The sequence below is a fragment of the Lepidochelys kempii genome, chromosome 21 (assembly GCF_965140285.1).
Source record: "Lepidochelys kempii isolate rLepKem1 chromosome 21, rLepKem1.hap1, whole genome shotgun sequence".
In the NCBI taxonomy this organism is placed as follows: Eukaryota; Metazoa; Chordata; order Testudines; family Cheloniidae; genus Lepidochelys; species Lepidochelys kempii.
In genome coordinates, this window is record NC_136400.1 from 11,159,191 (window position 1) to 11,183,337 (window position 24,147).

Here is a 24,147-nt window from a genome sequence, read left to right on the forward strand (position 1 = left end):
TTTGCGAATACAGACTAACACGGCTGCTACTCTGAAACCATTCTTGTTGGGTCTGGAGGTTGCATGGGAGTCTTGCATTGATCCATTGAATGCACATGGTCTCTTGCCTGACCTCCTTGCTCCCAGGGAAGCTGTCTCCATGGCTACTGGCCCTGCTCCCCCAGTGGCAGACTGTAAATTCCTGCAGGCAGAGCAGAGCCTGGGGATGAGGGGGTGTGTGTGTGTGTGTGGAATCAAAGAAGGAGTAGCCAAAGCCAAATAGAAAGAAAGGAAGAAAGGGCGTTGCTTGGATGGATCTCTCCTTTCCACTCCCCTTTCTCAGGTCCCCAGCTCTAGACCAAGGCTCCTTGTTTCCCCCTTTCATTGCTGCTGCTGCTGCTCCCTTGCAAAACTGGAATTGGCTGGGATGATTTAAAAAAAAAAAAAAAAAAACACCAGAGGCAGCAGCCGGGAGAGCGATCAAGTCCACTTTCTTCAAACTGCCCTGGGTCTCCTTCTCTCACTCGCTTCTCTTTAGAATCAAGAGCCTCAAGCTGAACCCAGAGTAGCGTTTCCCATCATTTCAGTGCCTTTCCCTCCCCCAGTCTCTCACACAGCCAGAAGAGAGCTCCTTAAACTCTCCCCCCCACCACCACCTTTTTTTTGTTTCTTTCTTACATGTTTAGGCCGTTATTGAAAAGCATCAGAAAATTCCCCTCACCAACCATCCCCTGTCTTACACACACACACTGCAATGGGGGCTTTGCAGATTGCTGAATTTTGCATTCTCTTCTTTCTCCTCCACTCTGGAAACACGCTGGCAAATAAAGCCAGTCAAGGTAAGAAGAATCTTCACTGCTCTAAGGTTTACTGTTCTGTCTGCATGCAGGCGACTTGTACCTTTCCTTTGGGTTTTTAATTTCGTCTGCCGTCTGAGAATTGAGCAGCATTAACAATAAATTGTGGAAATGTTTGCGAGGTTGATCACAGAATGATCCTGCTCTCTCTTTAGGTTTTAGCCCTTTAATGAATGCTGTGTTCATGTCTTAGGGACTGGTTTAGACTTTCTTTGAGAGGAGAGGGGGGGAAATATTGGGTGGGAAAAGTTTTTGTTGTTGTTTTGTGGCTTTGTTTTGTTTTTAGTCCTAGAATCAGAGGCAAAAGGGAGCTGTTTTCTTCAGTGTCTCTATCTGTAAAATGGGAAGAAGAATACCTACTCCCATGTGGGTTGGGAAGACTAATTATCTAATGGTTTTAGAGTTAACAAGTGATGTTTAGAAAGGCAAAAAAGAGTTGATGTTGGTAATGATGGAAGGTGTAAAGTGCATATTAATATTTATTTTTGTGTATATTCAAGTTTATTTAACCTTGTAAACATTTAGCTACTCCTATGATGATGGATGCTAGAGACAAACTTAAGGTAGATGATGTATACTGCTTTGTGTGTGCCCACGCATGTGTGTGTATACACAACACACACCCGTCTTTATCTGCTTCAGGTTTTTCTATATCACCACTTCTATATTTACCTTTACTTATTTTATATACACGCATTTAGCTTTACGCGTGGTCTATCTGTATTTTAGGTGTTTTTTATAACACCTCTATATTTAGCTTAGATTTTTACACACACACACACACACGGTCTGGCTAGCCAGATCTTCATTTTTTCTATAGTACCCCTATTGGTGTCAATCTCTGTTTTTTCTATACACTCACACACACACAAACACACACACACTCTCTCTCTGTATGTATGTATGTATACATCATTTACATAAATCTGTCACGGCTTTTTTTTATACCAGTATCTAAGCACCTATGGACATGTTGAGATTAAATAGTGTGTAGGAGAAATAATGGGGTCATTAGGGGATGTTTCTAAAGATCATTAATGATAGTCATATTTCAGGCATGGGTATTCTTCCCCCTCGTCCCCATCCCCTGCAAAGTTGGAAGGAATTTCAAGGCTATTGTCTTATCTCTTTAAAAGTGTTTTTAAAACAATAGAAGACTTTATGGGAGGACTGTCTGGGCAAACGCAAGTGGATATTTTCCAGGGTTTGGAAAGAGAAAGTCCAGCTTAATGTAAAGCTTTATTATTTAGGCTCAGAAAGGAATGTTTAGTTTTTTATCCCGCCTCAAATTATCTTTGGTGTATACATTGCTTTCATTTCTTATCATAATATTTATTTATTAAGGCCTTTTGGTTTCCAGTTCCATTTAAGCCTGGCCCAGAATTGCATTAAAATAGCAAAGTAAAATTCCATCCTGCAGAGACTTGACAGATCCCTTCAGGGGAAGAAAGAGGAGGGGTGGGGAGAGACAAAACATTGGGCTAGATTCTCAACTGGGGTAAATCCAAGGGTTTACCCCAGTTGATGATCTGTCCTCTCCCCATTTCAATTTCTGATCCAATGAGCTGATAAATTTAATTATTCTTGCAACTGTAGATTAGCAGGCAACTCTTATAATCAGTTAATTCGGTAGCATACAATAATAGCTTATTCTCAGTGAGGATGTTTCCAGTGAATTGTGAGTGAAAAGTAGCTGTGAAAAAGTTTGAACTTGAGGGTAAGATCCTTCTATATCACTGGAAATACCTGAAGTCTTGAACTAAATGGTATGGAGAGAGGGAGAGACAGGGAAAAAGTTGAACTTGGAAAGCATGGAGTGTAAATTGCATATCACAGAGAAAAATGTATCCTCATTGAGAATCCAGTATCCGCTGGCTTTCAGAATGAACAAGTCACTGTAGGTCTCCGGGAAACTGACATGTAAAAATTAGTGTGGTTAAGGCATATTTTACCGGGAGGTTTTGAAAAATGATGGGCCGGATCCATGGCTGGTGTAAATCTATGAAGCTGTGCTGATTTACACCAGCTGAGGATGTGTCCTTGTATAAAATTATTTCCTCTTCTTTTTTTTTTTTTTTTTTTAAAGGGCTCTTTAAAAATCTACTAACTTTGAAGCTTTTATCCTTCTAATGCTACCACCCAGGCAACTGCCTTGAAACCTGGAGGCAGTTCATCTCCGTGTTACGGGTTTGCCTGCATTTTAATAAACGATCTCCGCATTTGTAAGGCTTGCTGATTCATAACTTTGAATTATCTGTTGGAAGTTTAGTCTGAAAGAAAGGAACGGATTTAGTACAATCATCCTCCAGGCCTCACTTAAGAAGAGCCAGTGTCTGGAAGAGCTTTGGACCTCTGGGGAACTTGTCAGGTTAGTTTAGGCAGGGAAAGGCAGGGGAATTAATAGAAAACCAAATAATCTGGGTTTAATTAACAAATAGACAAAAGAAGATGCTGGCAAGCCAAGAATTATATATACCAAGTTGCTAGTAAGGTCTGTGTTCTTCCCATAAACCCATGGATAAACCAGTCAAAGAGTATATTTCATGATACTTTGGAAGCCAGAGCTAAATGGCAAGTCTCCTTTTGTACTGAAGAGCTGATAAATTCACCCATTCTTGTTTACTCCTTTGTGTACCTGTTAAACCATTTTACGATCCATAAGAGTGTGATGTGGAAGCCACCTGCTCTACTGCTGGGCTTCACTCTTGTAAATAAGCCACAAGTGCAAGCCAACCTCTAACTACTAGGGGTCAGGAGAATATAAGAATGGCCCTACTGGGTCAGACCAAGGTCCATCTAGTCCAGTACCCTGTCTTCCGACAGTGGCCAGTGCCAGGTGCTCCAGAGGGAATGAACAAAGCAGCGAATCATCAAGTGATCTATCCCGTTGCTCATTTCCAGCTTCTTTCTCCCAGGAAGTCTTTCCTCGGGAGCAAGTCATCCCATCACTGCCTCTTGCAGGGTGTCTTGCACCTTCCTCTGAAGCAGCTGGTGCCAGCCTCTCTGAGACGGAATTCTGAGCCAGATGTGGACCCAATGTTTGCTCCAGTCTGGCTGTTCCTCTGGTCCTAGGTAATCATGCATCTCCTTTAGATCCTTCCTTAAGTCATTGAGCTGCAGCCTCCACGTTTTCAGAAGCAATGCAGAATTGTATTTGCCCTTTGATGGGCAAAATTTAGAAAGAAAATAAGGCTGGTGGGGGTGTGGGTGTAAATATAGCATCTATCAAAGGATTCTGCTACTTAGTTCTTAATACCAGCTAGTGCAAAGTCTACTACAGACCCTGTGCCAAGTACAGTAAAGCAAAATGAGGTTTAAAATCTCCTTTGTGTGTGTATGCACATGCATGCATGCACATGTGTGTTAAATAGAGACAACGCATAGCCTAAATAATTGTTAATCTACAAGTAGAAGCATTAATTAGCCTCTTTTCTTAAATATCTATAAAGACATAATACTTCCCTGGCTCCAGTTGCACTAGAAGGAACAGATCTTTCAGCTTCCCATCAAGAATCTTCCCTGTCTACCCAGAGGCATCAATCTCCAGTGTTATTATGAAGATGCTGATTGCAGATGGGTTTCTGGCGTAATGGGTTAGGTTCTCTTTTAATGGGAGTGCACCTGCAGGGCCCACAGCATGGGGAATTTTCAAGAATATAATTTATATGATTGCAGAGAAAAGACGCTCCCCTCCCATCTCAGTGTAACCTTTTCCCCTCACTCCTCCTCTTTCCTCTTCCCCCTGCTTATGCCCTGGAAAAGTCAGAGTATTAATATCACACTCCCCCCACCACCACGCTAAAATATGAGATATAAAACTGTAAACATTTCAACACGCAGCAATTCAAAGGAGGTCTTTGATTGAGGGTGTCTAACATGCCTGGACTTAGATTTTTTTTAAAAGGGGGGGTGAGGGGGAGGGAAGACTACTTTATTTGTAACTGACAACTGGAGTATAAATATCCAGACCCCTTGAATCTTCCCGTGCCAAGGTGCATTGCTGTCTTGGAAGGGTAGAGGATTTTTATTTATTTATTTTTCTGAGCAGAAAGTCACACTGGAGTAATCTATTTAGGAAAAAAATATGCGTGAATAACTTTACCCTTCACTTTCGAAACTGTAAGTCTCTAGAGAGGTGTTCGGAAAAGCTTGTGATGGTAAAGAAGGTTTGCTCTGTCTCACAATGTGAAACTAGTCCCAGTGTGCCATCCAGACTGACTTTTAGTTAAGGCCTTTTCCCTTCTGGAGATCACGTGATCGTCAGTTTCTAAACAGAAAACCTATATATTTTAAAAGGAAAGTTTGATTAGTTTAAAAAATCCACTATCCAAAGGGAAGGGACAGGGGACAGAAACAAAAACAAAAACCCCATAACAAAAAACATTCCTATTTTCTTAAAGAATTAAGGGCTGGTGCACTTCAGAATAGTTGCATCTAAATGGATTTAAAATCAGTCCATTAAACTGGTGCAAAAACCTCCTGGTGTAGACTGAATTGGAAGTAGAAGTGGGTTTAAATTGACACAGCTTTTCCAATGCAGATCAGCCCACAGGGACTGAGTCTGATCTCCTGCGTGCTGGTGTGAAATTGGTGTGAAGGAGAGGACCCAAACAATGATCTTCATTTTCCATCCTCTCCAGAGCAGAGCAAATTATATAAAAAAGAGCTTGGGGGTGTTGTAACCTGTTAAAGAAACAAGCCTTATGGGGGAGAGAAGCACGAAAACCACAAAGAAATTTACGAAAGAAAGACCAGCTTGTAGTGAGGTGTTCGAGATTGCACAGCACGAACTGTGGGGCTAGGACGGCGCAGGGAACCATGGAGCCACGGGCTGATTATAAAAAGCCATGAGAGCTCGTCAGCAATAATACGCAAGAGTGAGCAAGGTGCAATGGCGTGAAAGACTCAGCACTGCCTCCTACCCGCACCACTGAGTGAGGGAGCCCAGGATTGGCCCTCACGTGGGTATTATGGGGGTCAGCTGATGGCCCACTTGAGATCAGACTGTAAAATTGTTGCCTTGTGGCCAGATTCAGCTCTGTTACATGGAATTATCAAGCCATAATGCTGTCAAAGCCACTCCGTAACTGAGAGCAGAATTTGCCCATTCGTTGTCACAGTTTCCCTCCAAGGAACATGAACGCAGAAGAAGTAGCAATGTACCATAAACACGGCATACAGGAGCTTTGCTGCCCCAATGTCCTCATTGAATAGTCTCTCTTCTTTATATAAGGGAGGGTGTTGTTGAGGAGGAAATATGGCTAGTGGATAGGACCCTGGACTAGGCTGCAGGAGACCTGGGTTCAAACCCAGCCTCAGCCTTCCGGTGCATCCTTGAGCAAGTCATTTCATCTCCCTTTGCTGATGGTAAAATGGGGGATGACGCCTCCCGGGGCTTTGTGAAAAGACAGTCCCTTGTTGATTGTGAGGTGCTAAAATGCTGTGGGGATGAGAGCCACATACTGCTGTGATGAGAAAGCTGCTTCTGCCCTGAGATTGGCTGACCACAGTGAATTCATCCTTCCTTCTGTGGCAGAGGCCAGGCGGTGGTGGAGAGCGGCCAGGGAGGAGAGGAGCACATGGCAGCATACGTGCTAGCCAGCAAAAGGTCTGGTTTTGCCCAATAAGTGGTTACCATTCCTAGTGCAGGTGTGAGAAATTCTGCCCTCCTGCTGCATAAAATAGTGCTCACGACAAGCCTGTTGTTCCTGTTCTCCGCTGGTGATTTCAGTGGGTACGTCTACACGGCAGCTTGGCTGATGGGTCCCAGCGTGGGTAGAAAGACGAGCAATCTGGTCACAGTGGCATGGGTGGGCAGGCCCACCTGATCTCCAGGGTCCATCCCTGAGTGGCTAGTTCATGCTGTTGTGACCACTCTGCTCTTTTTAATGCACTAGCTTGTGCAGAGCTAGCATGTCTGTCTGCCCACATTAGGAAGCACTCTTCCAGCTGCTGTGTAGACATACCCTGTGGAGTGACTCCTGATTTATGCCAGGGAAAGGGAAAGGGCGGTCGGGCCTAGAGCATCTCTGCTCTCTCACTCCCTTCCCCTAGTAGCATAACCAAGGATTTTGCCCTTAGAGATTGTGTCTGAGATTTTCATGGCCCTTTAATTTTAGTGGGAAGTGGGTGTCCAAACTGGATGGCTTTGGGAATCTCAGCCTAGCAACAAGGGTACTTTCAAAGCGGTGTGGCCCCTTCTGATTGGTATGGCAGGACGGTCTTGTGGGCAGAGCACAGGACTAGGAGTCAGGACGCCTGGGTTCTGCACTGACTTGCTGTTCAGCTGTGGGCAAATCATTCTTTGCCTCTCCATGCTTTGAGTTCCCCCATCTGTGAAATAGGGATAATACCCCCTCGGAGCGGGAAGGGAGAGGGGGCATGAAAGCCTGCATAGTGGTTTGAGCCATGGGCAAGGAAGGCTATCGCGAAGGCCACTGGCTTGTGGTCATCTGTTGGAAGTGCACATAAATGCCTGCTCCGTCCTGTGCCAGATTTTCAGAAGAGCTCAGAATGTTGGGTGCTGGTCACGTGACATCCTGGCTCCACGTGTCTACTTGAGTTGCCAAATGCTAGGCCTGGCTAACACTGGAAAGCCCTGGGGTAGTGTTTGAGATTTGAACTCTGAGTCTTTGACTGCACACGTCCACTGCCTGTGGGTGTCTCTACCCCTCTCTCTTAACTTTGTAAAAACACCCCCTCACCCCCACCCCCCGGCCTCTAGGGTTGCCAATTTTGTTTGGAGGTATTTCTGGAGGTTTCATCATGTGACATAATCTTTAATTCCTGGAGACTCCAGAACAATCCTGGAGGGATGACAAGCCTATTGCTCTCTCCCCAAAACCAAGACTCTGTAGAGAGTTGTCTGGGGAAGCGGAGAGCTCTGAGGCCTCCTGATAGACCATTCCACTACAAAGAGACTCAGCCAGCCGGCTTCTTTTAGAGATGCCTCCGGAGTACATTCTGAGCTTGTGAGGCCTGTTTCTGGAGGAAGGGGCCATGTGTTCAGGCCGTTTCATCATCTTCCAGATGAAGCAGCGCGTTGTCCTGTGACCAGACCTTTTAAGTGCAATACAAATTGCCCTCCCGAGTCCCTCTGCTCCCTGGCTGTGCTGTGAGCCAAACAAATGATTAATAAACTGCACCGCAGTGTCTGAGGTGGTTCTTAATACCCTGGTGAAAAGGGCTCCTGAAGTTATAAAGCTTAAATTTGGCATTAAGGCTGAGTGGAAACTTAATGAGGCTGCCAACAACTACACACACAAGTGTGCGCGCACACGCACACACAGAAAGGCTGTTAACTTTATTTTTATATAGTGTATATATATTTAATTTAAAAGAAAAATCTGAAGCTCTTCTAGAGAGATGAAAATTACAGGATTTTTGTTTGTATTGGAGCTGTTTTTGCTACCACCCCGGCTTTGCACATTGATTTGGGCTTTTAGCCTAGAGATAAAAACGTATTGGTGGGGTTTTTTTGTCTTAACACAAAAAAGGAGGAGGAGAAAGGACCCATAGCCAGGCTTTTTAAAAAAATAAATGAAATAAAGCTGGTAGCACAGATAATGTGACCTAGTGGATGGAGCACTGGACTGGGATTCAGGAGACCTGTGTTCTGTTCCTGGCTCTGCTACTAGCCTGCTGGGTGACCTTGGGCAAGTAACATGTCTCCGTGCCTCGTTTCCCCATCTGTAAAATAGGGATAATAATAGTGACCTCTTGTGCAAAGCACTTTGAGAGCTGATGATGAAAAGTGGCCACATAAGAGCTAGGTGTTATTATGTGTATATACAACACTTAGTGCAGTGGAACCCTGGAACATCTAGCACCACTGCAGTATAAACAGGGCGGAAGTGAGGGACCACTGGTTAGGGTATTAGCCTGGGGCGCTGGAGATCTGGATTCAGTCCTTGCTCTGCCACAGACTTTCTGCGTCCCCTTGGACAAGTCACTTAGGGTACGTCTACACAGGGATAAAAGTCCCATGGTGGGCCTGGGTCAGCTGACTCGATCTCCTGGGGCTTGAAATCGCTGTGTAGATGTTTGGGCTTGGGCTGTAGCCCGAGCTCTGGCACCCTCCCCCATTGCCAGTTATTTAGGTGCCCAGATGGAAGCTGGGCTCTCTTGAAAATCCAGAACTAAGTGGAGACGCTGAGCCCTTCTGAAAATTCTGGCCTTGGTGTTTACACCTTTCATATCTTTGCAGACGTAAGACAGGGCAGTGCTGGTTTTGATTTTGCCTACAGTTGGCTGCATTTCCTTTGCTAACCAGATAACTGATCCTTGCGCTCCTGTTCCTTAGGAATGCCACACATCCTTGGATCTGCCAGCGTGGTCCTATGGCTGTCTTACCTTCCTGCTCCTATATGAAGAGCCAGCAGACGCTCTAGCTTGCTAGGTAGCTTAGGTATTTACAGGGCCCCCATTAATGCAGTTTCTGAGTGCCTTGCAATTTCTAATGTAGTTTTCCTTGTGGCAGGCCTAGAAGCTATTGTCCTCACTGTGCAGATGAGGAATTGAGGCACAGAGACATATAGCTAGATTTTTAAAAGTATTTCGGTGCCTAAAGGTGAAGATAAACGCCTAGGTGCCTAACTCCCTTTGAAAATCCCACTCGGCACCTGTCTATCTGTACCTTTGGGTGCCTAAAGACCTCTAGAAATTTGGCCCTCAGTGACATGTCCAAAGTCTTTGATGGAGCAGGGAATTGAGCCCAGGTCTCCCAAGTCTCAGGTTAGCACCCAAATCACTTAGACGATCACTTCTCAGTTGGCAGTGCAGAGGGCGATGGGTCCAGACAGCAACCCATAGCCATGAGCTCACTCTGTAGACTCCCCTTGCTATCTACACTCGGAGCAGCAGGAAGCCTTCTGGGGAGTCAGTGGGGCTATGAGGGAGAGGGGAATTCCCAAAGGGTAAAAAACAAGATGGGGTAGGAGAGGACAGTCAGAGTGAAAGTGATGGGGGAGAGCAGAAATGGTTAGGGGAAAGGAGAGAGAGTGGCAGCTGTGCCATGGGGCTGTGGGAACACCCAGGTGCTGGCTCATTGCAATGAGGGGGCTCCAGCTGACAGAGGTTGCGGCTGTCAGCATGAAGAGGAGCTGGAAGGGAGAAGGAGTGGGCTGTGGCTCAAGAGATGTGAGTGTGCAGGGGCTTCCCCCTCCCCCCAGGTTTCTCATTGTATTTATTTTTGCATTTGCCTTGGTGGTTTGAGGCTGTTTTGCTCCAGGAACCCCTGTCCTTGGTGTTCGTTTTTGTTTCTGACCAGCGGCCTCCCCGCCAGGGCCATGTCTCTGCTCCTTTGGGTGGGTGCAGAGGCCCTGAGGGTGATCGAAAGTGGGGGCTGTCCCCATGGCTAGGGAGCAACCCAAATAACTTCACCCTCAGCTTTTCCTTCTGCTTCTCCACCCCCACCTCCCCATTCTCCTCCTGAGTGACTCACAAAATTCCATTTGGGGCAGGCCGTGCCCTAGGCAGGTGCTGTGGTTGCCGCTTCCCAGAACCCTTTGCTGCTGCTGAGAATCCACTAGCACCTGGCCACGTGAAAGAGGAGGGAGAGACAGTGAAGAAGAAATTGTATCCTTACCCTCAGGTACCCAAATGCTTCCCCCCCCCCAATGTGACACCAGCCTTGGACCCATCCCACTGTGGGCCCGGTAGTGACAATTGTTAATAATTTAGTCCTTGGTCAAGATCAGTGTAGGCACGAGCACTACCCAGAGGGAGCTGCTGGCAGGATATTCTCCATGAGTGCCCGTGGGATTCACTGTCCACATGTTGGTCCAAAATACCCTGTGTGTCTCAACCTGCTGGTAAGCTGCAAAGTCAGCCATGTTCAGCAGGCGTTTGAGGGGGTCTGAGGGTGGGGGGGGTGTCTGTCTCTCAGGAATTTGCAGGGCGGTTGAGGGTTTTGAGCTGGTCTCTGAGACGTTGCAGTGACCGTGGATGGGAGGAGAATATGCTGATGTGATTTTTTTTTTTTTGCATTGGATTTTTAATTTCTGTGCCCAGAGCCTGGCATAGGCGGTGCCCGTGTTTTCCTTGCTATCAAAATAAGGCCTGGTGTATGCTTAAAAGTTAGGTCAGCACCGCTCTGGCACTCTCTGTGTGTTGTGGCTATGCCGATCTAACCCCCGGTGTAGGTGTATCTCAGTGCACCTAGCCACCACTGCTTGGAGAGGTGGATTACCTCTGGCAACGGAAGACCCCTTTCTCTTGCTAGAGGAAGTGTCTACATGACGGTGCTGCAGTGGCATACCTACTGCACCCATAGTGTAGACGTGGCCTAAGTGAAGGGTGAATTGTCTTGCAGCATGGGCTGAGCCAGCGTCCGGATGAGTTGCTGTGTTCTGATTGTCTAGAATCGTCTGGGAATGGTCACACAGTGAAAGTTTGTGTCGCTGTTTTACCCAGCACCTGAATTCATCCTAATGTGGCTGATAAGTCTGGCTTTGCCTGGAGACGGAGCTGCGCAGAAGAGCGTGAGGCTGCTAGGAAGAGCTCCTCTGGGAACGGCACCGTATAGTCTCTCTCCTCTCCTGTTCACTAATTCTTGGTGCCTCCATTTTTGGATGGATTTTTGAATTCATCTGGAGGTGTCACAGCTCAGCCCCATTGCAGATCAGACCCATAGGGTCTCCAGCTGGGTTCCCATAATTATTGCCCACTTCTAATCATTTAGGTTGAAGTAGGTAGCCGTGACTCTACACAAGGACAAATGACACCAGCCACTTCAACCCCAAAATGTTGAAATCCTTCCCCATGCTCCTAACTATGAGCCCTACTCATGGTCCAGGACCCCATTGTGCTGTATAAACTGAACAAATGTCAAATGTACGCTGGCTAGCTGCGGTGCTAGCTGTGTCAGGAAAGGATATTGCACACAGGAACTTCCTTTACCCAGAATGCCAGAAAAACCCTAAGTCTGAGGCTGGATTTGAGAGCGGAGACTAAGAGGACTTGCTTTCATCAAGGGGAAGCATCACATAGGTTGTGTCCTACATTTGAGAGAGAGAGAGAGAGAGAGGATTTTACAAAAGCAAATATGAACAGAAACATCAATGGGATGTTGAAAACATTCTGCTCAGCTGGTCTAATAATCAAAACCCTCCTGCCTTCCAAAGTGCTTGTCGTGCCTAGAACTTGTCAAAATTTTTCAACTGAAATTTTTTTCCTGCAGAAAAACGGGGTTGCATTGAAAACAAGTTTTTTTCCATGGGAAAAGGGGGTTTTTTTGGTGAGAAATTTTGAAAGGAAGTTAACTAAAAATGTTTGTTTCAAACTGAAACTTTTGCTTCATTTTGGTTTTCAAAAAAAAAACAACAATTTTTCAGGAGTTTTATGTTCTGCAATATGGGATTTTTAGTGGGAAGGGAGGTTTCCTTTGCCAGTGAATGAGTTGTATCGAGGAATTTGGGTGCGATGTATGTATGTTATTTTGTTTTCCCACATATAGTAACGTCTCAAAATTTCTCCAACTTTGGAAAAGTTACAAAATGGCAAAGTTTTCATTTATCCTTTTTGCCAATGTGTATCTTGACCAAAGTTGGAGATGTTTTGAAAAGCTACAGAATGCAAAAAATAAATAAAAAAGATCAGGGAGGAAAACCTTGGCGTTGTTCATTAAGTTGGATTCACTGGCAAAAAAAGAAAAAAATGACAAGAAAGCGAGGGAGCCCAAAGATGTGGTATTTTGAACATCTTCACTTTTCAAAAACCACATTGAAAATTTCCCACAAAATTATCGAAAAATTTCAAATGCAAAATTTTGAATGAAAATTTTTTGTTTGGAAATGTTCTTAGGAAAGAGAGAGGTTTTTTGACCAGCTTTAATTGAGCCTGTGCCCAGAAATCAGGATGTGAAACAGACTAATATCAGAAAGCAAAATGGTCTAGAACAGCGTTTTTCTCAAACCGGGGTCTGAGGACCCCTGGCTGTCCGTCGGGGTACTCCAGCGGGTCTGCGGGCCCTGATGATCAATCTCTCCCCTTCCTCCGGACGGGGCACACTCGGGGGAGGAGGTGGAAAGAGGCAGGGGTCGAGCGGGGACGGGAAGAGGTGGGGCCTTGTGAGAACGGGTGGAGTGGGGGCGGGGCCTGGGGCTGAGCAGGTGGTTTTGGGGTCTGTGGAAATTTTTAAATCAAAATGGGGGGTCCTCGGGTTGCTAAAGTTTGAGAACTGCTGGTCTAGAGGGTCTCATTGTCCCCGCTGAGTGAAAATGAAGCAGAGTAAATATCAAAAGAGTAAATTAAATATTTAGAATTTTCAAAGCTAATGTGATTTTATTATCAGCACAGGTTAAGAAGCGTCTTGCCTAGAAAGCTGTTAAGTAGCGCATCTGGGGACTGCTCCCGGATGCCTGCCTGTGTCCTAATTCCCATTCTGACTCCGATTCCCTCAGTGACTGTCCGCAAGTTACTTATGCCAAAACTTTCAAGCCCTGGTACCTAAAATTAGGCTCCTAAATCCAGATGTAGGTGCCTATGCATAAATGGCCTCATTTCCAGAAGTGCTGAGAACCCACAAATCCAAGTGAAGTCAATGGAAACTGATGTTGGTCAGCGCCTCTGAAAATCAGGCCACTTTTACTTAGGTGTTTAAATGTGGATTGGGGAGCCTCTGTTTAGCCTCCTCGGTTTGTATATTTTGGCCAAAGGTCTTTTGTTCTCTGTATAGCGCCAGTGGGCTCCTGGTCCGTGACAAGTGCTCAGAAGGAGGAGAGAAAGGTGATCTTGTGCTCTGAAGCATCAGACTTGGAGTAACGAGATCTGGGTGCCTGTGAAATCGATTCCCTGTGCACCTTTTGGGCCAATCATTTCCAGCACTTTCAAGCACCCACAGCGGCCACTGCAGGCCAGTGGAACCCCAAGTGCTCAGCACTTCTGAAAAGCCTTTGGGTCTGTGCCTCAGTTTCCTCATCTGTAAACTGATGCTTCCCTACTTCTGCAAGGCACAATCGGTTAGTGTCTGAAAAGTGCGGTGAAGATGGCAGCCGTGCCTAAGTGCTGAGTCTTGCTATTCTTAGCATCCCTTTCAATGCGATGAAAAAGGTTACACAGAGTTGAATATTCCTTTGAAAGTCTAATTGCAGCTGGACGCGATGCCAAATGGTGAGTTATGGTAATTCCAGCGCTTCCTCCTGCACTGAATGGCCCTTTGAGTGAAAAGTGTTTTAGCTGCAGACCTGTGAATCCTCCCCTTCTCCCTTGTAGCCGGCACCACGCAGGTCCCCAACTCTGTGGTACCGGCTGAGAGAGTGTTTGCAACCCGTGCCAGGGGCGGTTTGCTGGGGCACAAGACACCCTTGTCTGTATTAAGGGGCATCTCTGGCCTTTGCATAAGACTCCGGCGTCCCGTGTCTCCCCAGGGGCCGCATGTCAGGTCTGCGGATTGGTGTGGGCAGCAGCAAGAGTGTTGAAGCGGAAGGAAAAGGTTAGGGGGACTCTGCGTGTCCTGCAGCGACCATTAGCTTTTAACTTGGGATCCCTTCACCACAGCCTGAGCCACGGGTTCCTGGCCCTGTATACCTGAGGGGTTGGAGCCATTCCCGTTCAGTGGCGAGCGCTCTGAGCCCTTAGTCTCCTTTAGGAAATGTGGTCGTGGAGTTCTCTGTGTGATCCTGTGTGGAAATCTCAGCTCTGTTCCCGAGAGCCGGGAAATAGGACTCCGGGAGGGATGAACTTTACACTTTTGTGGGCTTTTGCAGGTTTTTCCATCTTGTTTTTATTTGCAGGCGTTTTTAATTTTAAAAGTGGTGCCTGCGTATTGTTGGGTGCGTGCGCCCTTGGGGGCAGGGTGAGGTGAGGAGGGGGGGCATATATTTCCACAATGAAATGCATGGCCCTGCTTGGGAGGAAATGACCTTACCCCTTGCTCCCGTAGAACTGAAAGGAACTTTGGGCCAGATCCCAAACTCAGCTACGTTTGTGTAAATCAGGAGTAATTACATTGAAATCAGTGGCATTACCCTGGAGTTACACCAGTATCACTGAAAACAGAATCTGACACTCATTTCCTTCCCTTCCATGTGTATCTAAGACCCCTGTGTCCTAAGAGTTCCCTGCAGTGGAGTCCATGTGAGTTCTAAGCTACAGCATTGTCCTTGGCTCGGTAGAAGCCCTTTCATCGTCACCTGTTGTTTGAGGGTCTGCGACGGTGGCTGCCCTCTTGGCTGAGCCTGCTGGAAATACACCGTTTCATAGGAACAAGGGGTTGGGAATCCCAGGAAGGGGGAAGGGTTGGACTAGCAAGGGCTCCCCTTTCCAGAAGTGTAAGCAATAGGGATGGGCAGCAGGGCAGGGACCAGGGTGAAAAGGCAATGAGAGGAAGGATGCAGGGAGTTGGGGCTGGGGACAGCCTTGATCCCAGCTTCAGAAAGGAAGGGAGGTGACCAGAAAGCGTCCCTGAGGAAGCTGGGCAGTTTTCATCACACACAGGCTCTTTATTGCAGCAGATTGGTGAATTGCGTGTGGCAGCAGTTGCGGGGGACAGGGACGGACAACGGGGAGCAGAGGGTAGGTCTGCAGCCGGGGAAGTCTCACAACCGACAGCTTTAACAGAGGGGACCGGCGCCTTCCTTGTGCCCAGCCAGTGCAAGCTATCAGCCGGGCCAAATGTGCTCAGATGAGTCACGCCTCAGAATGTGGCTGTCTCCATGTTGCTGAGTTATGAGGTAACCGCTCGGGTCTGACAGGGGTTGCTACTAGCCGGGAAAGCTTTGGCACAAAGAATCCGATTTCTCTCCTCTGTGCTGACGGGAGAGTGCTCTCCTGTCGGTGTGATTACTCCGCCTCCGCGAGAGAGCATCTCCCGTTGATACAGCACCGGTACGGACAGGGCTCAGATCGCTGTAACTTTTGATACTCACAGTGGTGACATCAAAATGTTGTTTCGTGCTCTTTTCCACCCTGTCTGGATGTGCCATGTGCCTCTTCTGACGACAGAAAGTTGGATCCAATTTCCCCACCCCGTGCTGTAAATCTTCTGTTGTCTCCAATCTGTTGGGTGAGGTTCTAATAGGTGATTAATGACCCTGGGGTTGCAGTGGTGGCTCCCGGCCATGATTAATGTCAGATAACAACAAATCTGAACGTATTGTGTAAATATTTATACAGTATACATGCATGTGCCCGCTCTGCCTTGCAAATGGAAACCTCCCAATAACAGCTCCTGTGATCTCCCTGCAAGTGTGAGAATAAGAGGCAGAGTGAGAGAGTAACTGGGGTTTTCTCCTGCTCAGTGTGGGACTCCCTCCTTGGGATAACTTCCATTGGTCACGTTCACGCTTCGAGTGGTGGCTTCCCCCACTTGGAAGTCTGCCCAGCAGCCCTTTAGATCTCCTGAGAGCAAAGATCTACTAGGCCAGCGGAATAGTCTCCCAAGAGAAGACTGCATGCCGCTTCCCTGCCATTCGGCTTTCCAAGCGAGACTGCGGGATCTGTGGCTTTCAATCTCCTTCCACTGAGATTAGCCGCTTGGGAAGGACCAAATAGTCACGACCCCCAGGCTGAGAGCCTGTGTATTGCAGGGAACCGTCCTGCTGTGGGTCAAGATCTATTTTATTAGCTCCCTTTCCTATGTCTTAGGCAGCTGTAGTGTCTGAGCCTCACAAGTATAAATGGACCTACCCAGGCAACACCCTTCCTATGATCCCCATGGTACAGATGAGGCACAGAGGGGTCAAGTGACTTGCGCATGGCCACAAAGGGAGTCTGTAGCAGAGCCAGGAATCGAACAGAGCTCTCCTGAGCCTCAGTCCCATGCCTCAGCCCAGTCAGCCCACCATTCCTCGAGCTCATGCGAAGGCATCTGTACAATACCCGGCAGTGGAGAAAGAGATGCAGCTATTGACTCGCTCTTCTTTTAGGGATTGTATCGTCATCACAACCCATTATTCTGTTCACCAGCACAGCTTCTGTGCCCTTTGCTCTTGTGCGAACCGGGGGTGCAAGCCAGCCTGGGGAGGAAGCAAAAGCAGAACAAGACCCCACAACAGCTCATCAGCCTGCTTGCAGTTTTGGGGGTGGGGCCTATACCTGTCAACCAGCTGGCTGGGGCTGAAAAGTCAACCCGTCAAGCTAATCACCCCCTCGGTAGTGGAAATGGCAGCCCTCTAGCTGAACGAATGAGACATGCTAGACATGCTAGTCCTACATGCTGCGGCGCGTGAAGACTCGGTTATTCACTTACGTCTACACTGTCGTAAAACACCCTCGCAGCGTCCCGAGCCTGGGCGCCAGCCCGAGCCCGAACGTCTACACTGCAGGTTTACAGCCCCGCAGCCACTGACATGGGCCAGCCACAGGTGTTTAATTGCAGTGTAGACATAGGGACCACATAGTGAAAAGCCAGAAGGGAACCAGGTGAATAGCCTATTACTCATAAACTGCAGTCCGGGGCTGTCTGTGTATAAATGGCCACTGTCATTAAAACCTCCAATAACTCTGCCTCCTGCTGTGTTAAACCTTTGCAGCCAGCAGACTGCGTCCTCCTGGAGCCGGGGTGTGCGGGGTGGTATGGAAGCCAGGCCTTTCCCTCCATCTCCTACTTGGTGTTTCTCCCCTGCCATCGCTAAATCGCCTGCCGGCGGAGCTGCTGCTGCTTCTGAATTGCAGCAGGGCTGGTGGGCACCTACTAGACAGTGAGCGAAAAATGGGGGACATGGGGAGAGGAAGGCCGTGTGAAGCGGATGGATGGAGAGAAAGGGAGGGAAGAAGAGAGTGAGGTTAAGCAGGGGGAGCTGGGAATGGGGACCAGGTTGGTGGGAGAAGGAGGTAGAAAGGGGGGAGGCTGGGGGGGGGCAGAAGAAGGGGGAGATGGGGGAGAGGAGACCTGGGTTGAGAGAGGAGGAGGAAGATTTGTTTGACATCCTCTCCCCCTGGCTCTCCACTCTGGAACAAGGAGTCAGGAGGATGGGCCACGGGTTAAGTCACAGACTGGGATACAGGAGACCTAGGTTCCGTTCTTGGTTCAGCCACAGTCCGACCTTGGGCCAGTCACCGAGTCGCTCCATGCCTCATCTGTGCAGTGGGGATCATAGCCCTGCCCGGCCTCACACGGAAGGTCTGAGGATAAACTCCATTGCTGAAAGGGGGGCCGGATGGAGACCTAGGCAGAGTGGAATGTCTCCTGCGGGGCTGAGAACCCGCTTCTGCAGACATGGGGAGTTTAGTCACTAGTCATTGTGGGGGCTTGGTGCTCTCTGGCTGTGCCGGGGAGAAGGCTGGCCGGGGAATTTTACAAGAACCAAGAAGGGAGCGGCGCTCTCTGACTGTGTGGGGATTCCCGCACCAAGCCCAAACGCTCATGGTTGAACTTGTTTGTACTGATCCTGATCCGGCTCCTGGTGAAGTCACCGGGAGTCTTTCCATTGATGTGAGCGCCGGCTGCGTGAGGCCTGTCCTTGGCAGCCTCAGCAGAGGCCAAGGGCTGGAGGAGGCCTGGAGACTGATGGCTTGGCCCTAGCTGAGGCCCTTTGATTGGGCATGGTCAGTGCACGTGGTGAGTCTGCCCTGCTGCTGCCCGTGCTGCACTTGCTCTGTGGCTACACCGCAAATTTCAGTCTCTCACGCTGATCTTCCACCCGCAGAGCAGCAGCAGCCAGGCGCAGTATTGACAGTCGGGGTGTTTTCAGCGCATCTCCAGGCAGTGCAGAGATTTATGATGTCGCTTCCTCCCTTCCTCCTCCCACAGATGTCGATGAATGCGTTGAGGGGACCGACAACTGCCACATTGACGCCCTCTGCCAGAACACCCCCAAATCCTACAAGTGCATCTGCAAGTCCGGATACTCCGGAGACGGGAAACATTGCAAAGGTAAGGAGCATGGGTTGGTCCAGCTGGGTGAAAAACCAACCCATGCTGTGACTGTGTTCTTAAAGAGTCAACAGGTGGAAGTTTTGTGAGTGCTGTGCTGGCTGGAGTGAAGGTCGATAGGTGGCTCTTTAAAGCCAGAGCGCTTTCTGCTACTGCTGCAGTCAGTTGTGCACCTTTATGGTCCTTTCCTGCCCAAATCCGGAGTTCGCCTGCTATTTTGGTAAATCCGTGGCACGTTAATGCTGTGGCTGCTGCTGTGGAGGGGTGACATTGAATCCAAAGTGGCTCTGTTTATACCACTGTGGCCTTGACTACTCTGACCCAAATGAGAAGCTGCAGTGAAGCTCTACTGTAGGATTGGATGACCGTGCTAAAAACAGTCCTGTCTACACTACTACAGCTGCCCTGTTACTACCAGCTGTGCAATGGGGAAATTAAAGGTCCCGTTTTTGCCTGCACAGGGGCAGCTTCTGGGCCAGGAGGAAGCTGGGTCTTATTTTTAATTGAAGGGTGGAATTTGGCTCTGAATCGAGAATTTGTTAAAACCAAAGCCGGGATGGCCAACCTCCCTCCCCCGCACCACCACCACACTTTTAGGAAAAGACAGATTCCCGCGATTGTATCTATTTAAATTCAAGTAGGATCCACTGGATTTTGTTTTAAACTAATCAGCCTTTTCCTGCTGTGTTTGCAACCCAAACCCTGCAGCCTTGTGCTAGGGCATGAGACCCTGAAAGCATGAAAAGGACTAGAACACAGGAGCGAAATTGACTGCCCATTTGGTGCTCTGTCCAGCCCTGCTCAGTCCAGTACCCTCACTTCTGTGACCCCTGTGTAAGGTCCATTCCAAAATGATTTCACTGAAATGAAGAGCAACAGTAAAATGGTTGCGCTGGAATTTTAATAGTCCTAGCTTTTTGCATGATTTGAAATCACACCCTGGGATCGGAATAGACTGGACACAAGTAGCTGATGGATTCATAGAATCATGGGACTGGCAGGGACCTCGAGAGGTCATCTAGTGAAGTCCCTTGCACTCATAGCAGGACTAAGTATTGTCTAGACCATCCCTGACAGGTGTTTGTCTGCATACAATCTAAGCTCAGAGATACCTCACTGTGGAAAAGAGTGCATTAGTAATCATCTTCAGCAATTTCAGGAAATCCAGTTAGGACTACTTCTTGTGCCAGAGACTCCATGAAGTCCGCTAGAGATTTCACTATTGCTGTTGATTCTACATGGCGCAGATGCTAAGATACTGTGATGATTGGCAGCGGGGGAAAAGCTAGAGGTAGATATTCTCTGCTCTGAGCAATTCCTGCCTCAGGACTCTATAACTGATTACACAGAAGAGATTCAAGTTTGATCTCTGTACCTTCCCTTCCCACCTTTTTCATCTCTCTAGGTTGTTGGCACCATCCATTTTCTATGCCCCAGCCAGGGACACCTTGTGGAAAGCTAATGTAAAGATCTTGAGGAACTTTCTGCAGTCATTCCTAGCCTAAGTTCTGGGACCTCCAGAGGGGTCTGTAGGGTAGATACGTGGTCAATAGCCAAACGTAGCTCAATACAAGATGCTGTGTAAAGTGTTATGTCTGAGCATTACAGTGGCTCCTTGGGCCCCATAGTGCTAGGGGCTGTACCTATACATCACAAGAGACAGTCCTTGCCCCCAGCAACTTATGATCTAAATGTAGAAGAATGGAACTATTATTATTCCCATTTTTCAGTTGGGCAATGGAGGAACAAAAAGATGAAGTGAGTTGCCCAAGCTCACACATGGGGAGTCTCTGGCAGAACCAGGCACTGAACCCAGATCTCTGGAGTCTGAGTCCAGTGTTTTAGCCACAAAACCATCTCTTCTAAAAAGTTGAGGGTTCCCACCCAATCACACCGCTCTTTTAGCTGTTGTAATTGCATTTGTGGTGCAAAGCAGCCACCATCTGCAGAGATATTAGCCCCAGTGCAGTCCATGGCTGGAAACAAGAGGGCATGGACTGATAGTGGGGAACCATTGTACAAGGTTGGTTTCCTGCACTCTGATTACATTGCCTTCCATAACGCTTTCCTCCTGAGCATGACACCCATTCCTTTAAGCACCAGAACCAACTCTCACCCATCTCTGGAGTATCTCAGCTTCCACTGACATGGTGAATGGTGGAGAAACAAACAAAGAGATTAAAGAGACGACAGCCAGTCAGCTGAGGTCCAAAATCTGGTTTTGTTGTGAGGGGAGGAAGGCATTCCTATACAGCTTAATAGGAAGCGAAACATTGCTGTGAAGTTCAACAAAAGAAACGAAAATGAGAACCAATTTTTAAAAATGCAAATGACCCCCTATATTGCCACCGCCCCACACACAGCAGCTTCAGACTGAGGGCGAGAATTTAACAAGAGCCAGGAAGGGATTGGATATTTACACGGATACCAAGCATATCCAGACTTACTGTAATTAATGACGACAAAAATTTGGAAGGGATATTAAGCCTCATGCTTCAGGGCTTATGCTGACTTCTAACTCTTAAAGACCAGAATGAGATCTGTGAGGTTCTTACAACTTTCTTTGGATGAGTTGGTTGTGGCCACGGTCAGAGATGGGATACTGGGCTGAATGGACCTTGGATCTGATCCAGCGTGGCCGTTCCTGTTGTTCCAGCCTTTGTACAGAAGCACAAACCAAGAGAATGAAAAACAGGCTTTAAACAGGGGCCAGGCTAGACTTGCTGTCACAGCTGAGAGAGAAGCAGAAAACACAAACTGCACCAACAGTGGAAGGTTAAACTGGATTTAATAATCCAAGGTGGTTTCGGTGATGATTCAAGTAATGACTTGTGGTTTTTCAATTGTACGTGGGTATATCCGGAGTTGTTTTATGTACAGTGCAACTCCATGGAAGATACGACTGTAAGTTGGCAAAGAGGTCAGCAATTTTATCTGCACAGCGTTACTTTAAACGTATCCGGTTCTTTACTAGACTAGCTTGCTCAGTGACCCATCCTGCCCTCTGTCCCATGGGCCCTACTGTCCCACAGCGAGAGTCCTGCTAAGGAGGTGGGGGGAAGAGAGCTCCCCATGCAGGATGTTTGCATCCCGTGCGGAGCTCCATGGGAGCATCCTCTTTCCCCATGCACGCATTCACCAGCTGCTCCCCGGTGCGTTAGCAGCAGGGGCTGCTGCAGGATCGGCTACTCCTCTGCAAACACCCCCTGTGTCAAGCCCAGCTATCCTGATTTGGTGCAGAATGGGGGTGGATTTTTCCCTTGGAGCCCACCACAAATGTCACGCTGTCTTTGCATGGCTTGTTCGGGTCGTGAGCCGAAGGCTTCCTTAGGACTGCGACCGTATCTGACATTTGAATGCGTGATCCCTGTTTTGCATCCCGTGCCTGCTGACTTTTGGCAGAGGCTGATAACAGGCCTGTGGTTATGGTGCTTTGCTCCTGTGGAGCTGCTTTTGGCTGGTCTCAGTGGAGATGGCATGCCCATCTTTCCTGCCGTACTGTTGCTGTCATGTGATAGGGAAGCTCCGGAGTAACTGGGGCAAGCAGCACCAAAATGCAAGTGGGTGGCACTAGCCCACACTGGGATGTGTGATGTTAGGGGACGTGCATGTCGCCCTGACCACAGCCAGTGTGGTGACCAAGAGCATCACATGTGTAATGAGTTAGCAAGTCTCAGTGAACCCCCATCCCGCTTAGGAAGCATGTAGCTGATCTGAGGTACAGCAATGGGCCTGGGGAGGGGATTCAGGTCTCTCACTGCTCTCTGGGGTTCTCTCTCCTCTCGGCAGACGTCGATGAGTGCGAGCGGGACGATAATGCTGGCTGCGTCCACGACTGTGTCAACATCCCGGGGAATTACCGCTGCACCTGCTATGACGGCTTCCGCCTGGCGCATGATGGCCACAACTGCCTGGGTAAGGATTTGGCAAGCTGCTCGGTGCGGGCGGGGATGGGGCCAGGTGTTTCCCACGAGTCTGAAGCCAGGGAATCTGCCCTGGCTGCAGAACTGTGCTCCGGATCTCAGTGCGCACCTTAATCATAGGATTAATCATAGAAATACAGGGCTGGAAGGGCCCTTGAGAATTCGTCTAGTCCACCCCTCCACCCCCCGGTCCTGAGGCAGGACCAAGTACCCCCACGCGCCACTGGCTGAGTCCTCAGCAGGGATTGACCCCACAGCTTCTGGATCTAAAAGTATGAGCCTGAGCTGAAGGACCAGCTCTAATGGCTTGAAGGCAGTAGCAGTCTTATAAAACCCTTATAGGTAGTCTAACCACTGTGGGATGCACATAAAGCTGGGCTGTGTTAATAGGGGTTACATTTCAAAACAGGGTGTTTCGAGCTTTCACAGTTGCAGAGAAAATGTGACCCCAGTGTAGTTGATAGGTGGGTGTTTTCCTGAGTCGGCAGGCAGCCTGAAAAAGCCTGCAAGAGGGATGGCTTGTTCCTTTCATCTCATTGGGGTGTTAACCCTGAATCCTGATTCTGGGCTTGAACCTGGGACATGTTGAGTGCTTCCTATGAGTTGCTGAGAACCTCCTGCTCCCATTGACATCAGTGAGGTAGGAGGGTGGTCAGCCCCTCAAGCAGCAGGCTCACAGTTCTCTGTTACATTGTGAGGCTGGGCACAGCAAATCAGTTCCTGTGGCTGAGAAGTCTCTGGTGGAGCAACCAGTCTCCGAGCCATTGCAATGTACCACCTCCCCCCTCAATGTCCTGCCTCACACGGGTGCAAGGAGGAGTGGCTCGGAGCTGCAGGGTGATCCATGTTCCCTCCTGCACCGCCAGACACGCAGTATGGCATTGCACAAATCCTCCAGCTGTGAGATTTTACTGCAGTGTTTATTGCTGCTGTGTCCCAGAGAGGAATGCAAGCTGCTCTAAGTGGCCAGTCCAGCTGTCCGAGTTAAAGGGCCCCCCGCCCTTTCTCTAAGGTCAGGCAGACACTGCTGGGCTTCTTCACTAGAGGATTTATCATGGGAAGGATTTGTTGTTGTTGTCCTACATCTGTGTTTAAACAGACCCTTGCAGATCTCCATTCTCTGTCCCCTTTATCCTGATGGGAAACAAGCTTTGACTCTGGGCTGTGGAAGGATGAAGCAAGAGTTGATGTCTGGCTCAGAGCCTCTGCGCGCGTATTATTGATGAGACAGCTACAGCTATTTTGTGCGTGGACCTGCCATTTATCATGTGCAGCCAGTAGCACAAAGGGGCCCAACCTGGAAATACTGCAGTAGTTATGGAGAAATAACAATACATGGTGATTCTTCTCCTTGGATTGAGGATGATGTGCCTTCAAGGAGGCAGAGCTCTGTGTCTCCCCCTGGTGGCAGGAGCAGCGGTTGGACATGGCGGTGGTTATACTGACCAAAGAAGCTGAGTTTCCTTCCTGCAATCATCCCATCAGGCCAATGATTGCCAGGGGATATGCCGGCCCCATAGGCCTGATAAGTGGGGAAGCTGAATACCTGCAGGATACATGAGTCCCGTTTCCG

At 48.3% G+C, this 24,147-nt stretch overlaps 1 protein-coding gene across 9 annotated transcripts in view; it reads left to right on the forward strand.

Moving 5' to 3' along the window:
* The first annotated feature begins 278 nt into the window (after positions 1-278).
* Positions 279-24,147, forward strand: part of SCUBE3 (signal peptide, CUB domain and EGF like domain containing 3) — a 98,426-nt gene continuing 74,557 nt past the window's right edge. For all 9 annotated transcript variants that reach the window (XR_013634867.1, XM_073319490.2, XM_073319491.2 and 6 more), the window contains exons 1-3: positions 279-818; positions 18,529-18,651; positions 22,441-22,566. Coding sequence is in view for 8 of the 9 variants with exons in the window: in XM_073319490.2 (XP_073175591.1) it covers positions 734-818; positions 18,529-18,651; positions 22,441-22,566 (334 nt within the window). In the remaining variant the exon portion in view is untranslated. The remainder of the gene's footprint in view (positions 819-18,528; positions 18,652-22,440; positions 22,567-24,147) is intronic.